At 39.2% G+C, this 14390-nt stretch overlaps 1 protein-coding gene across 3 annotated transcripts in view; it reads left to right on the top strand.

Moving 5' to 3' along the window:
• The window catches only part of gas7b (growth arrest-specific 7b), a 76494-nt gene extending 63060 nt beyond the window's left edge, over window positions 1-13434 (top strand). The window contains exons 12-15 of one of the 3 annotated variants that reach the window (XR_014875547.1): window positions 3414-3493; window positions 4175-4273; window positions 5647-11671; window positions 13097-13434. Coding sequence is in view for 1 of the 3 variants with exons in the window: in XM_085169332.1 (XP_085025458.1) it covers window positions 3414-3493; window positions 4175-4273; window positions 5647-5760 (293 nt within the window). In the remaining 2 variants the exon portion in view is untranslated. Of the gene's footprint in view, window positions 1-3413; window positions 3494-4174; window positions 4274-5646; window positions 11818-13096 lie in introns of those variants that run through there. The other 2 variants (XR_014875546.1, XM_085169332.1) reach the window with 2 other exon arrangements.
• Window positions 13435-14390: the final 956 nt, after the last annotated feature.

The following is a 14390-nucleotide window of genomic DNA, read 5'->3' as shown; positions in this document are numbered from 1 at the left end:
CTGCATGTAAAAGTGTAGACCCTGTAAATAACTAACTTACTGAACATGAAATCTGAATCCTCCTTCAGTGTTTCTTTAGCCCTTCACTTGAGCTGGCCTATGAACCGGGATTCTGTTTGTCTTTTTGCATGAGTCATGAGCTCTATCAGTGCTGCAACCCAGACTGGGACCCCCCACCCCAACATATATTTTCCTAATAGACTGGGAAAGAGAAAAGAAGTCCCAAAAACGTCTCTGCTTCTGTGCTTGCGGTTGGGTATCGCAAAGGCAGTCCGCATCTCTGCAGAGTGTTTACTGTCAATGAGGCGGTGTGTGCAAAATACGTCAGTGAAAATCCCTCTATGTCGCTGATATGATCATAAATTATGCTCAACTCCGTGGTCCTTGGGCTGGGAGATGTACCATCCTTCCACTGTTTGCCCTGCTGTAGCCGGACAACCTGTGCAGTTTTTCAAATCTTGCTAAAGAAACAATTTTGTTGCATTGTTTGATTATATGAGGTGTCTGTTTCTTCTCACTGCTTTGAAGCGGGCAAGAATAAATGATTTATGTTCTTTGGGGCACTAAACAGGATTTGGGAAGACAGGCAATACTGCCAATGCTGATGATTGATTAATTCATTATTTCAGCACAATCTGCAGTTTCAGAAAGAAGCTGAGTATTCTAAATTTGAACGAATGTTACATGCATTTCCTGTGAACTATTTTCAGCTATAGAATAATCATAGATTGTATAAAAGATGTACTTAGCTTCAGCTTTTGAAAAGCAAAGTCAGCGTGGAAACCTGCATTCTTTTTATGACAACAGTGAGGGGTGGGTGAGGGGTCGGGGGCTCTGGTTGCAGTTGCAAAAGGCTTCCGGTCCTTTAGAAGTCTGTGGGAAAATGGCCTTGGGACTTGACCTCAGTAAACATGTTAGTGGTGAGTTTATAGTCTTAGTCACTCGTTTCAGGTTATATAAAATCAATTTTTAGCCCCATTTTGTAAATGTTGGCCATTCTAGGTTTCAGTCGGGAAGATTATCCAAGGTGTCCTCACTGGTTTCAGTATTTGGTTTATCATTTCAATATAACTTTATTTATAAACGGTATGAATACCTCTATTTAAAGTTTTTTTTGCCAGTTATAAAGAGTAAAAGTAGAGCAACCTTTGCATTCAGCTGTGTAACAATACATATATGGTGCAATGCTGTAGTCTCCATTACCTGTGTGTGTTTTTTTACTAGGGTAAAAGGGTTCACTGCTCCTCACAAACAAAACATTATGTCACATTGAGTGAACAATGGATCGTAAGCCACTGAAAATAGTGAAAGCACATGTGCATGTTAGAAGGGCGGGAGGTGGAAAAGAGCCAGAGTGGAAAAGTAGCTGCAGCAGATTGATGATTATAAAAGTTTTACTAGCTGTGCCACCTGAGGAAAGTGACAGGCTAAGAGCCAACAATGTAAACCACAAAAGTGTGATGTCATGGGCCAACCAGGCATGACCACACGTGACTCATGACACACACACAGAGCGATCCGTCCTCTGGTGCTTATGCAACCAGGTAAAAAAGAAAAAGCGGCAGTTGTTGACAGTGCTCGTGGTGTCTGGCTGCCAATGATGATGACTGCAGTGTGAGGGAAGCAGAAAGGAGTCTGATGCCAAAACAAAGAAAGCATGGCATCTGTCTGCTTATAACAAAGTCTCGCTATCGCTCTCACTGCATTGGATTACACACAGCAGTGATAGCAGGGATTTCTTTACAGTTTAAATCAACCATCTGAAGCTGTGATCACCCTTTTATAGAGTCCATTACTTTATTTTATATATATATATATATATATATATATATATATATATATATATATATATATATATATATATATATATATATATATATATATATATATATATATATATATATATATATATATATATATATATATGTGTGTGTGTGTGTGTTTGTTCTTAGAGTCTCTTTTTTTCTTGGAGGGCTTATGCGCATGTGCTTCTCATTTTTTTTTCTCTGTTTATTTATAGAAGCCATTCTGAGCTGAAGTGAGAGAAAACCCTGTTTACTGTAAATTCTGCTGCAGCAGCAAGAACTTTAAGTGCTAGAACATTTCAAGATCCATATATATGGATGCATTGTACACAAAAGGAGCAGTTTATTACAGCTTTCTTATGGCCTGTATTTCTTTTCGTCCTTTTAGAATATTTTGAAAGAGTTGTTCAGTTTTGGAGATATCAGCTGTAGAGATATCCACGAGATATCTCCACGTGAAGAGATATCCACGTGAATGTCGATTAATATGGAATAGAACTCATAGCAACAAATGTAGGAACTGTTTTATGTCTTCTAAAGTAAACTAAAGCCTTAACTCATAACTGGGTTCATACCAAAACAATCTAGGTGGGTAAATATGAGTCCAGGCAAGAGAGAAGACATATAAACCAGATTTGGATATAAATGTTCTCTATACTGATATATTGCATAAAGTACCTGTGATTTATAAAGAACTAGTTCCAAATTCTTCAGCTTCACCTTAAATGAATTACTACATGGTTGAAACAGTTGGATGGTCCAACTGGAAAATCAAACTAAGCACACGTCAGTCATGTTAAGTGAAGCAAGTTAAGTTTCTGGAGTGGTCTTCCCAAAGCTGTGATGTTATCCCAATTGAAAATTTGTGGACTACGCTTATAGGCCAGGTCTGCCCCAAGAAACCATCCATCCATCCATCCATCCATCCATCCATCCATCCATCCATCCATCCATCCATCCATCCATCCATCCATCCATCCATCCATCCATCCATCCATCCATCCATCCATCCATCCATCCCCTTCCGCTTTCACTGTACTACTGATTATACTGTAAGAAATATTACTCCACACTAGCTTGGCTGTGAGATATATAGCAGCCACATTGAAGAGAGGAATAGGACACTAATGTGAACATAATGTAGCACATGTAAGAGCGCATGTTGGCTGAAGAAGAATGAAGAACAGAATACTCAGCATCATTTCCTCTCTGATCTAATCTTCTACATGATTAGTGTTTGTTTTGTTGTCAGCTGGATGCAGGCAGACACATTAATGAAATAACAGATTAGACCTTTCCTTTTCTCATTGCTCATGGTATCATAATGAAATCTTCTATCAGTCTAGATTATCTGTGCTGTTCTGGAATAATTGTATCAGCTGAGTAATGAGAAAACATCCCTGTACATGCATGTTTTGTTCGAACGCCTCAGCTGTGAGGGAATATCTTGGTTGCAACACCATCTGCTGGATGTAAAATGCTAGAACCAAATGAAGTGCTTGGGCTTGCTTTGTTTTGGGGTTTTGTTTTTTGCTGTTGTAGCCAAATTAGTGCATGGATTTTCAAAATAAAGGTTGCTAATTGGCTTGTTTTTCTTCTTCGTGGCAGGCGATGATCTGATGCGCTGTGTCGACCTTTATAATCAGTCGCAGTCCAAATGGTTTGAAGAGATGGTCACCACAAGCCTGGTAAGAATGCATGAGTTTTACATGTGTTAGCATAATTTAGTCAAAGTAATATTTTGCAATTACTTAAAATGTCTGTACACCTTTAAAGGTGCTTTTTGGATTTACCTTCTGAAGAATTAACTGAAACTTTCACCACCAAGGGTAAAATGTTACCATTGGTTATTTCTAATATGTCATTTTAAATGCACTCGTGCTTCCATAGTGCCTTTTAACTCAATGTGAGCAAAGTGCTCTGGACTACAAAGTCTTATTCACACAAGCATTCATACAGTGCTTTTAGCTATATATAAAAACTTTTTTTGCCCACTTCCAGGCCTCCATTGTGATTAAAAACAGGCCTCTTAATGACTTGCCTGGTTAAATAAAGATTATGGTCACTTATTACACCATCCTGTGGTACAAGTTAGTATTAATGTTGGGTATTAACTTTAAGTACCCTTTAATACCCAACATATAAGTTTTGGTTTTTTTTTTTTGCATTTTTACGTCTATTTTAGGGTTTTGTGGTTCATTGTGTGCTAGTTTGATCTGAAATTACTTTTTTTTTCTTTTTATCTATTCCATTCAGTTTCCTTAATAGTGAATTTCCAAAGGAGCTTTGCGAATTCACTGCACTGCACTTGATGCTGAGTTTCGGTAACTTCTCTGTGACTCAGCTGTTAAAACTGATCTTTTTCTCAGGAGCTGGAACGACTGGAGGTCGAGCGGGTGGAGATGATCAGACAGCACCTTTGCCAGTACACCACCCTTCGACATGAGACAGACATGTTCAACCAAAGTGTAAGTGCAACGTCTGCTGTCTTTTGCAAGCAACAGGTAGTATACACCAAGGCGTCATTCATCCATCCATCCATCCATCTGTTCTCTTCCACTTATCCAACTCAGGGTCTATCCCAGCTAGCATAGGGCAAGAGGTGGGGTGGCCCCATTCATATGGGAGTTACAACGCATATGAGAGGTGGACATTTATATAGTACCAGCTGTGATCTGTGCTTCCCAAATAAATTATACCTGCGTTCAGGGCTAGGGCCTCTCCTGGGCTTGTTCTAGCATATCTTACAGAAATGCGATAATAATAGGGCTGCACGATTTTGCATAAAATGAGAATCACGATTTTGTGGCTTAGAATTGAGATCACGATTCTCTCACGATTTTCTTTTCCAGTATAAATATTTATTGCACTTATTAACTGCACATCAACTTCGTAACAGTTGAGACTAAACATAAAAACAATAAATAAACATAAAAACAACAAATGTCTCACGTTTTGTCGTTGCCGCAAAATGTTGTACTGCTTGAAATTCCGTCTCCACCGTTGCTCGACACTGCGTGTATAGAGCAGGTAGTGCAACAATAGAAAAATAGTTGCGGGACGGCACTGTGTAGCGTTTGTCTAGGGTGTTGATCGTTTTCCTAAATCCCTCGTTTTGCACAGTGTTGATGGAGCCATATCTTTGGTCAGGTGATAAGTGATAGCCTCCGTAATTTCTTTGTTCCTGCGGGAGTTCGACGTGTATAGGGAAGCGCTGTATAAGGTTCCCGTTATTGATGTTTGGGTGGTTGACCGAGACGGATTTTCTCCTGTCACTTTCTCGTCATCCCTGACGTGCTCTCCGTTGTTTTTTCCCTGCCAATTTTAGCAGCCAGCTTCTGTATCACGTGGTATAAGGCTCCGCCCTTGTCATTTGTTGAGCAGGAAGAGTGAGCGCTTGTTTTCATGCAGATTACGTCCCGGATCAAAATGCGGTACAGTCGTCGTCTGCTTTTTTCTTTTTTAAATCGTTGTCATTTGGAAATGAGACCGCACATAAGTATGAATTGAGATTGCGATTTTCTAACGATTAATCGTGCAGTTCTAGATAATAATGTTATTTACCTAACCTGGTTTTAATGATGTAGTTCATTGGTGTTGCTGTGCAGTATTTAAATAAAAAAAATATTCTGACAAACAGTGTTTTTATTTAAACATAAATTAGATTGAGTGTTGTTATATAGCCCCTTGCTAATTGCCTAGGGTCTAATAGTCTGATTGTATAGTTACCTCACTAGTACCAGCAGAGGGAGGCAAAGAGCTACTTTCTCTGAGTGACTGAAGCATGAAGAAGAGGCTAAAGTTTCTTGTTTGACATTTCAGCTGTTGTTTGTTCTTTCAGACCATGGAGCCAGTGGATCAGCTACTGCAGTGTGTGGACCCAACCAAAGACAGAGAAACGTGGGTACGGGAGAATAAAACTGGAGAAATTCGCCCAGTGGACATCGAGATCTGATATCGGCGCTATCTGATGAACTCACACCCAGATACAGCAAGCTCGAGGCTCCGTGCCGGAGGAGAGGAAGTCTGTGCTGGGATCATCCCCCTCCCACGCATGCACACACTGATCTGTATGTGATTCCTAACAGACTGAGGGACGGTCAGTTTGTGCTGAGCTATTCTTTACGTCCTGACAGCCCCCCCTGCTGACAATGATATCAGTGTCTGAGGGAGTTTTTTGAGGGATGACGAGACCTGTCATAGTTTTGTGTTATACAAGCTGTTGCTCGGCACAGTGAATGGGAACTTTATGTATATTCTTTAGTAAAGGATGCTTAGGTGAGGCAAATGTTTAAGAAGCACCAACATGTTGTAAGTGTTGAATAGCTTTATGTTAGACAGAAGTGTAATGCTAATACTCCAGAAATGCAATGATTTAACAGATGCTGCTAAGCAAACTGCATTCAGAAAAAAAAGAGTTGCTCTGTTACTTTGTAGCAGAATGAAGTACTTTAATGTCTCCAGTGTGTACATGGTGACTTTGCTAGACTCCACCCTTTAGTTACTGTTGCTAGATCTAATTTTAATTAAAAACAAAATGCAGCTTATTATGGCAGTGGTGTTTGAAGGTAAAGTTTTTTTTTCTAATAGTGGGTCTTCGGTTCAATCTATGGTTAAAAAAAAAAAAAAAAAAAGCAGGCTTCTCTTTTGTAACACAGCTGTCGCAAGTGTTCAGCTGATCCACATCTGCAGACTCTCACATTCTGTGGAAAATCAATGCGAGCCACCCACCTAAACCCACCAGAAACTGATGGCTTCTTTTCATACAATGACTTTATTTAATGAGGCCAAGCTAAATTTTACTTCACACCAAGTGCTGTTCCTCAAAGTTTGGCTCTTCTGTTATTGTACACACACCCCGAGCCAAACAATTTAAGCAGGGGATATGAATCCCATTAAAGATTCAAACAGTTAATAAATAGTGGGAAATCAGATGCTTTATGGGACTGCCACCAACAAGCTGCATTTCCTAAACTATGACTGGCAGTAACTGATCATCACACTTAGGAGTTGGGCAATAGCCAACGGTGAATTCCTGAGGACTAAAATCCCAAATCTGGCAACACTTCACAAATCTAATTTTCTCCTTTTTTAAATTTCTAATAAGAATTTTAAATCAGCCAGTTGCACTTTACATTCAGATGATTTTTAATCAACTTTTACTGTAAATTGCTGTTCATATACAAAGATATCTAAACACAAGTTGCTACAGACTTGTTTTTGGTTATGTTCATGAAGCATAACTGTGACATATATGTGTAAATATGTTTTAAGGTGATTTGCTCTGAAAGGGGATCGTAGTGGAAAGAATGTAAAATAGATTAAATAGTAGATTTTTACAGAAAACATACGGTAGATATTTGGTACTGATAATATATTAAACATACACGTGCTTTATATACAAGAAAACATCTCTCTAACAGTATGATAGAGTTTTGGAATATGAATCATTTGCTTCAGTTGGATTTGGTAACCGTACTGCAGAAGCTAAATGCCATACCAAATGTTCTTGTCCAGTATTACTGCTTAGTACTGCTTGACTGCTAAAAGGAGACAAATGAGATGTTTTTGTACATTAACAGCTAAAAGTTGTCATTTTTCATTAATAAAATGGAAATACGTATTTCATGTCTCAAAACGTTGCTTTGTGGTTTGTTTGTTTCCAAAAAATGAAGAAAGAAAAAAAAAGCAAGAAAACAGAGTTAATGGGAAAAAAGGTCTTTTATTTCCTTAAAAAACATATTCACATTCAACAGCATATTTGGTCAGGTCTTGTTACAGGTTTAGGCAGTGAAAAGTTCAGACAGATGCATTTGAAATCTGAAAATACACTGAGATTAATGGCCTAAACTACTCAGCACCCCAACAACACTTTATGATAGTGACTAAAGTCATTTATCAGGAAAAACTGTATTTTGTATTTAAGTCACCGCTTATGTACGGACTCAAAAAATTCCCTGTAGCCTCTCGCATGTATGATTTAATAAATACTGCAGCCAGTTTGAACCTTATTTATCTTAAAGGTTGTCACGGATTTGCTTAAATGAAGGAAATCTTGACTACAAACAGTAGTTTCCTGATCATCAAACAAATTGTAGAATTGGAAAAAGAGAGAGGGAATAAATACAAAATGCAGATTTTAAATGATGACCTTGTTTACTGAGAGGAACAAAGCTATCCCGACCTTCATGGAAATGTATGAAACGCTCTATATTTTATAGTCATATTTTATTAGAACTACATTAGGATTTATGCATAAAACCCATCCTCAACATACATTGGCCTGTATAGTGCACACTGTGCAGGACTTTGTACCCTATTAATTGTAGATTGAAAAACCTTTAAAATGACTAGAATCCCCAATGTATCTGAGACCAGACCTCTTTGGTTAAAGCTGATAAATCCGCCTCCCATTTCACAATAGGAAGGGATTTTATTAATTCGTCGATTCATTTCATTCATTTGGGGGTTTTGAGAACTCCAGTCTAGGAAGTTTATGATATTATTGTTTTGTAGGATTTCAGGATTGTTCCAGATGTGTGTATGTTTGCATGGGATTAGTGAAGACTCCCACCATGCTGTCAGAGATGAGCTGATATTAATGCTTTAAAGCATACATGTTGTTTGATGTTTGAACTAGTGAAGGAAATGTCTATATTTTTACATAGTTTTTTTCTAGAATTATTATTTTTTCTCATCATTTTTATTGAAAATATTTTATGAATATATAATATTTCCAGTCTGAATAAAAGTCCCTGGAGGGTTTTATTCTTTCAGGCTCAAATATTGTGCTCCCATCACATATAGTTGTGGGTTTTTTATTATTTATTTTCAGCTGGTTAGCTAAAATCGATATGATTTGTTCCTGTGTTTACAATTTACCAACATTTTTGAGGTGACACAGAGGGTTTCTGCTCCTCAGAGGCCACGGCTGCTTCTTCCGGCTCTGGGGCTTCTTCTAGTTTTGGGATTTGTGGTTCCACAGACAGCATGGACTTTTCCTGCTGTAAAATAAGCCATGAGCTAAGACATGGCAGAAATGCACCATCTGAGCGGCCATGTGGGACAATAGCTGGACAATGCAGTCATCTGGGCGACCAACCAGCATGGATCGCACCTGCGACATGTTAATGTTATCAAAAAAGCCATCTATGAGGGGACCCACAGTGGCTGCGTTAATATTGTCCAAATACATTTTAATGTTTTTAGCTGCAGCAGAGTGAACGACTGTGTCTGTTCTTGTGCTTTCTCCAAACTTGAGGTGACACAGAAGGTTTCTGTTCCTCGGCGGTCACAGCTTCTTCAGACTGTGATGTTTTCTCTTTTTGGGGATTTCTTGTTCCACAGACTGGCCCCTGAGCTAAAAACTTATATGCTTTTGTTTTTTGTAAAGACCTCATTCCAATCCATTTTATTATTCTCATGTATTCTGTTGACTGTTTGTTCCACTTATGCGCACCTCTGTATGTATGTTTTCTTGTAAATGTATGACTTTGTATGGATGAAATCTCACTAATAAATATCACAACAGGATGTTCTCATCATTTTCTACCTAAAACAATTTGGATTGAATGACAACTACTCAACACACATTCATTCTAAGCTGAACACACACACACACACACACACACAGTGAAAACAAGCAGATATCAGAGTGTGATTTTTCTTTTACAATTTTATTAGATTTTCTGATATTTGTTTATTAATTTAGAGTGTCCTAGTCAGTAATTTACTGACTAGAACAAGACCCCAATAATCGGACAATTCCCTCTGAGCAAGCACTTGGTGACAGTGGGGAAGAAAAACTCCCTTTTAACGGGGAGAAACTTCCGGCAGAACCCGGCTCAGGGAGGGACGGTCATCTGCCGCAACCGGTCCAGGGGTGTTTAAAATTACTCTATTAGATGTTAAATAATTTGGCTTGTTTGAATTGTTTGTTTTTAGCCAAATGTTCTGTTGTTTTTACAGGGGACACCCGCTGTCTGCGGGTGATGCCTAAACTCTGGCCCAGAAATGAGAAGAACCTTCTGATGTGACCTGCTGGTGCCGCTGCCGATATCAGATGTTCTTTAAAGGTTTCGATGATTCTTTGCTCACCTACTTCATGGTTGAGATTGAAGAGAATCGTGACACACTCGGGGTCCTTATACTCTTTAAGGAGAGATTTGTAAATGACCTTGTGTAAGGTTCTGAAAGACTTCGAGGAGGGCTGAAAATCGATATGTTGGATAACAGCCCAGATTTTCTTCAAAAAACGTTTTTTAATTTCATAAATTGTGTCATCTGTATATGGAAAGCGTGCCTTTTTGAAAGCATGCATGACAAGTTCTTCCACACAGACTTCAACTGAAAGCTGCTTCTGAGATTTGATTTCAGAAGACTCTAGCTCAAGTTTCTGTGTGGAAGCTACAAAGTGTTTCTTAAAGATGGAGATGAAAAGTTTCTCCACTGTTGGCTCTCCTAATTTCAATAGAGTTAAGATGTATTGTGGTTTGGAGCCCGCTTCCTTACAAAAGTCTTTGAAAATGACCTTTGGAAGATCTTGTAGGGCCTTTGGTGATAAAGTCAAATCTGCTGTTTTTATTTCAGAGGAGATTTGATCTAAAAGGCGCTCGTGGAGGGAGTCTGATGAGCAGACTTTGGATTTTTTTGCAGCCTGGGAAAGGACAGCCTGAAGGACCATGCTTATGAGCCCGTTTCCCTCTGCTTCACCTCGAGGTGACGCAGAGGGTTTCTGCTCCTCAGAAGCCACGGCTGCTTTTTCAGCCTCTGGTTCTACCTCTGAGGCTTCTGTGTTTGCCATTTGTGAAGGTTCCACAGACAGCGAGGACTCCAGATCTTTCTCTGGTTGTTCTGTCTGTGGGACTTTCTGATTTTCCTGCTGGCTGTCTGACTGGGTGCACGTGCAGTGTGCAAATCTCCCTAACAACACCCGGATCAGTTCTTTTATGAAGACTTCTCTGGCTCCGAGATCTGACTCCGAGGTGAGAGAGGAAGCAATCGAGCCGATGTGCCCCTCCAGTTGTCTGAAGAGGCTGTGGATGCATCGCTCTTGTGGGATACAGTTTTTCAGCAGCACTGCTGTGGCAGAGTCCGCGCAGAGCTGCACCATCTGAGCAGCCATGTGAGACATTTGCTGGACAGTGCAGTCATCTGGGCGACCAACCAGCATGGATCGCAACTGCGACATGTTAATGTTATCAAAAAAGCCATCTATGAGGGGACCCACAGTGGCTGCGTTAATGTCATCTAAATACATTTTAGTGTTAGTGTTTTCTCTTACTTCGTGTGTCTGGTTCCGATGCATGGACTCAACTGAATGACAGTACCTGGTAGCAGCACCCCTATTTAAGGGTTTTCGACGTCTTTGTAATGACGTGCGTCCTGTGACGTGACAGTATTTAGTCGCTTTGAAGTCTCTCCTTTGAAGAATGCCTATAAGCCCCGCCCACCTCTAAAAAGAATGCCTAGCAACAGCTTCACACAAACGCACCGGCGCTGGCCGCATGCATGTGAAACGCGGGGAGAGATCACGTGGAGCCTGCACGTCCACTGCTGTCACCGACACGGAATACTTTTAAAACCCTTCCGTTATAGTTTGTGCTGTCACCAGGCTGTCCGTGATGGCGGGTAAGCGACGGGAACGTAATTGTGCGTGTAGCTTCACTCGGCTAGCAGAGTGGTCACGTTAAAGCTAGCTATACGTGAAAGTTTTCAGCTGTGTGGATTTTTAAAATACTTTGTTATGTCTGTCATTCAGCGCAGCTGTTCAGCTCTTTGAAATGCAGATGAAAATAACGCGTTTTTCTCACGGTGGAGCTCACGATTTTTTAACCACAGCACCGGAAATGACTTCAGATATCCACGTGTGCCACTACATATATCAGGGGTGTAGATTTGGCTTTGGCATTGGTGGGGACGGATGATTCAACCACTGAACCCTGCCCTGTTTCTTTCTTTTTTTCTTCCTTTTTTTGTTTGCTTCTTGATTAAAAAAAAAAAAAAGGAGAAATACACTTCAATTCAATTTTATTTATATAGCGCCAAATCACAACAAAAGTCGCCTCAAGGCGCTTCATAGATACAGAGAAAAACCCAACAATCATATGAACCCCTATGAGCAAGCACTTGCCCAAATATGGTATTCTATATGCTTTTAAACCATTTAAAATTACAATTCATAGTTTTATATGTGAATTATATAATGTTACTATTAAAAAAATGACTACGTATTTTAGGCTTTAGTTTACTTCAGCCATATTCCATATAAATCAGGTGTCATACAAAAATAAAAATAGCTTCATATAGAGTCATGACAATAAAAGAATATGACTTTAAGGACTTAACAACATCAGTTATAGTACACCAACATCTCTTATACATTAGTACTAAGAGGACACTGAATGAGTTGGTGGTTTTTTGTCCATAAAACTACTCATCTAAGATTACCACAAAGTAAAAGATCTCTCAGCAAAATTATGCAACATTTTAGGTACACTATACAAACATTGCTGATGAGTCACACATCAGTAATGTTTGTAGGGTGAGTGCATTTTTAAAACAATTTGTGCAAACTGCACTACTATATTTGCAAAATCATGACTACCTCACGATATATTGTCTCAGAAATTAACCCTATGAATATGTCAGTGCCATTAGGATGAAATTATTGTGTCACCAACATTTTAATGTTAGACATATAATGTTAACAGCCTCTGTAAACTAATGTCCTGGCTTGCTCAAAGCTGCCGTTTTCTCTGACAGTTTCAATCAAAATTAGAAATGCTACTGTGGGAGACTGAAATAACCAATAGTGGGCCATAGCATAGCATAGCCTGTAACGTTATTATGACGGATACATTTTATGAGTGAACTTGACTTTAAGTGACTTACAGGTTTCTTTGAAACACTCTCTTATATCCAGCTTCTTCCTCTTTGCTGCCGTCCTCCTCTCCTCCTCGCAGCGCAGGATTGCCGCTGCTAAAACTAAACAGAGCTCACTGAAAGGCACAGCCAATCACATTGGCCATATTTGTCATATGAGGTAGGACTCCAGTAGAGAACGTAATTTAACTCTTTTTGCACCGCTAGGTGAATGAGACACTGACAGATCGTTTTTCTTTTCTTTTTGTCGGTTTTGTTTTTCTTTACTCGAAGTGATCAAATTATTGGTGGGGACAATTCAATAATCGCTGGATATTGGTGGGGACGTGTCCCTTCTGTCCATGCCAAATCTACGCCCTTGACACGTGGTTTGTGAATTGAACTTAAAATCAGATGTGATATATCAGGAAATACCCTGTATGTATTTCCTGATATATTCTCTTATCTGCAGGTATCTTAAAAAGGCTCTCCCTTGAGCTTCAAAGTCTCTGTGCTGCTGCAACATGTTTTGCATTTAGATGGTACTGTAAGGTTGAAGTGCTTCGGTGGTGATAGTTTTGGAATATGTATCATTTGCGGCAGTTGGATTTGGTGACTGTACTGCAGAAGCTAACTGCCATACCAAATGTTCTTTTCCAGTATTACTGCTTAGTACTGCTTGACTGCTAAAAAGAGACAATTGAGATGTTTTTGTACATTAACAGCTAAAAGTTGTCATTTTTCATTAATAAAATGGAAATACGTATCTCATGTCTCAATGCGTTGCTTTGTGGTTTGTTTGTTTCCAAAAAATGAAGAAAAAAAGCAAGAAAACAGAGTTAATGGGAAAAAAAAGGTCTTTTATTTCCTCAAAAAAACATATTCACATTCAACAGCATATTTGGTCAGGTCTTGTTACAGGTTTAGTCAGTGAAAAGTTCAGACAGATACATTTGAGATATGAAAATACACTGACATTAATGGCCTAAACTAGGGGTGTCAAACTCCAGGCGTCGAGGGCCGGAGTCCTGCAGGTTTTAGATCTCATCCAAGGTCAACACACCTGAATCAAATGATTAGTTCATTAACAAGCTTCTGGAGAACTTCAAGACATGTTGAGGAGGTAATTTAGCCATTTAAATCAGCTGTCTTGGATCAAGGACACATCTAAAACCTGCAGGACACTGGCCTTCAAGGCCTGGAGTTCGACACCTGTGGCCTAAACTACTCCATGTGCTGACAGCACCCCAGCAACACTTTATGATAGTGACTGAAGTCATTTATAAGGCAAAAGTTAATCATGAAAAAAAGTGTTTTATATGTAAGTCACCACTTATGTACGGACTCAAAAACTTCCCTATAGCCTCTCGCATGTATGATTTAATAAATACTGCAGCCAGTTTGAACCTTATTTATCTTAAAGGTTGTCACGGATTTGCTTAAATGAAGGAAATCTTGACTACAAACAGTAGTTTCCTGATTCCTGATGATCACACTTACATGTTTCAGATCATCAAACAAATTGTAGAATTGGAAAAAGAGAGAGGGAATAAATACAAAATGCAGATTTTAAATGATGACCTTGTTTACTGAGAGGAACAAAGCTATCCCGACCTTCCTGGAAATGTATGAAACACGCTCTACATTTTATAGTCATATCTTATTAGATGCACAAAAACCTAAAACAGTTTGGATTGAATAGTCAATGTCAAATGTTCTGTT

Source organism: Neolamprologus multifasciatus, chromosome 8 (genome assembly GCF_963576455.1).
Source record: "Neolamprologus multifasciatus chromosome 8, fNeoMul1.2, whole genome shotgun sequence".
Lineage (NCBI taxonomy): Eukaryota > Metazoa > Chordata > Actinopteri > Cichliformes > Cichlidae > Neolamprologus > Neolamprologus multifasciatus.
Note: the sequence above shows the minus strand (reverse complement) of the source record. Positions and strands in the feature narration are given on the sequence as shown.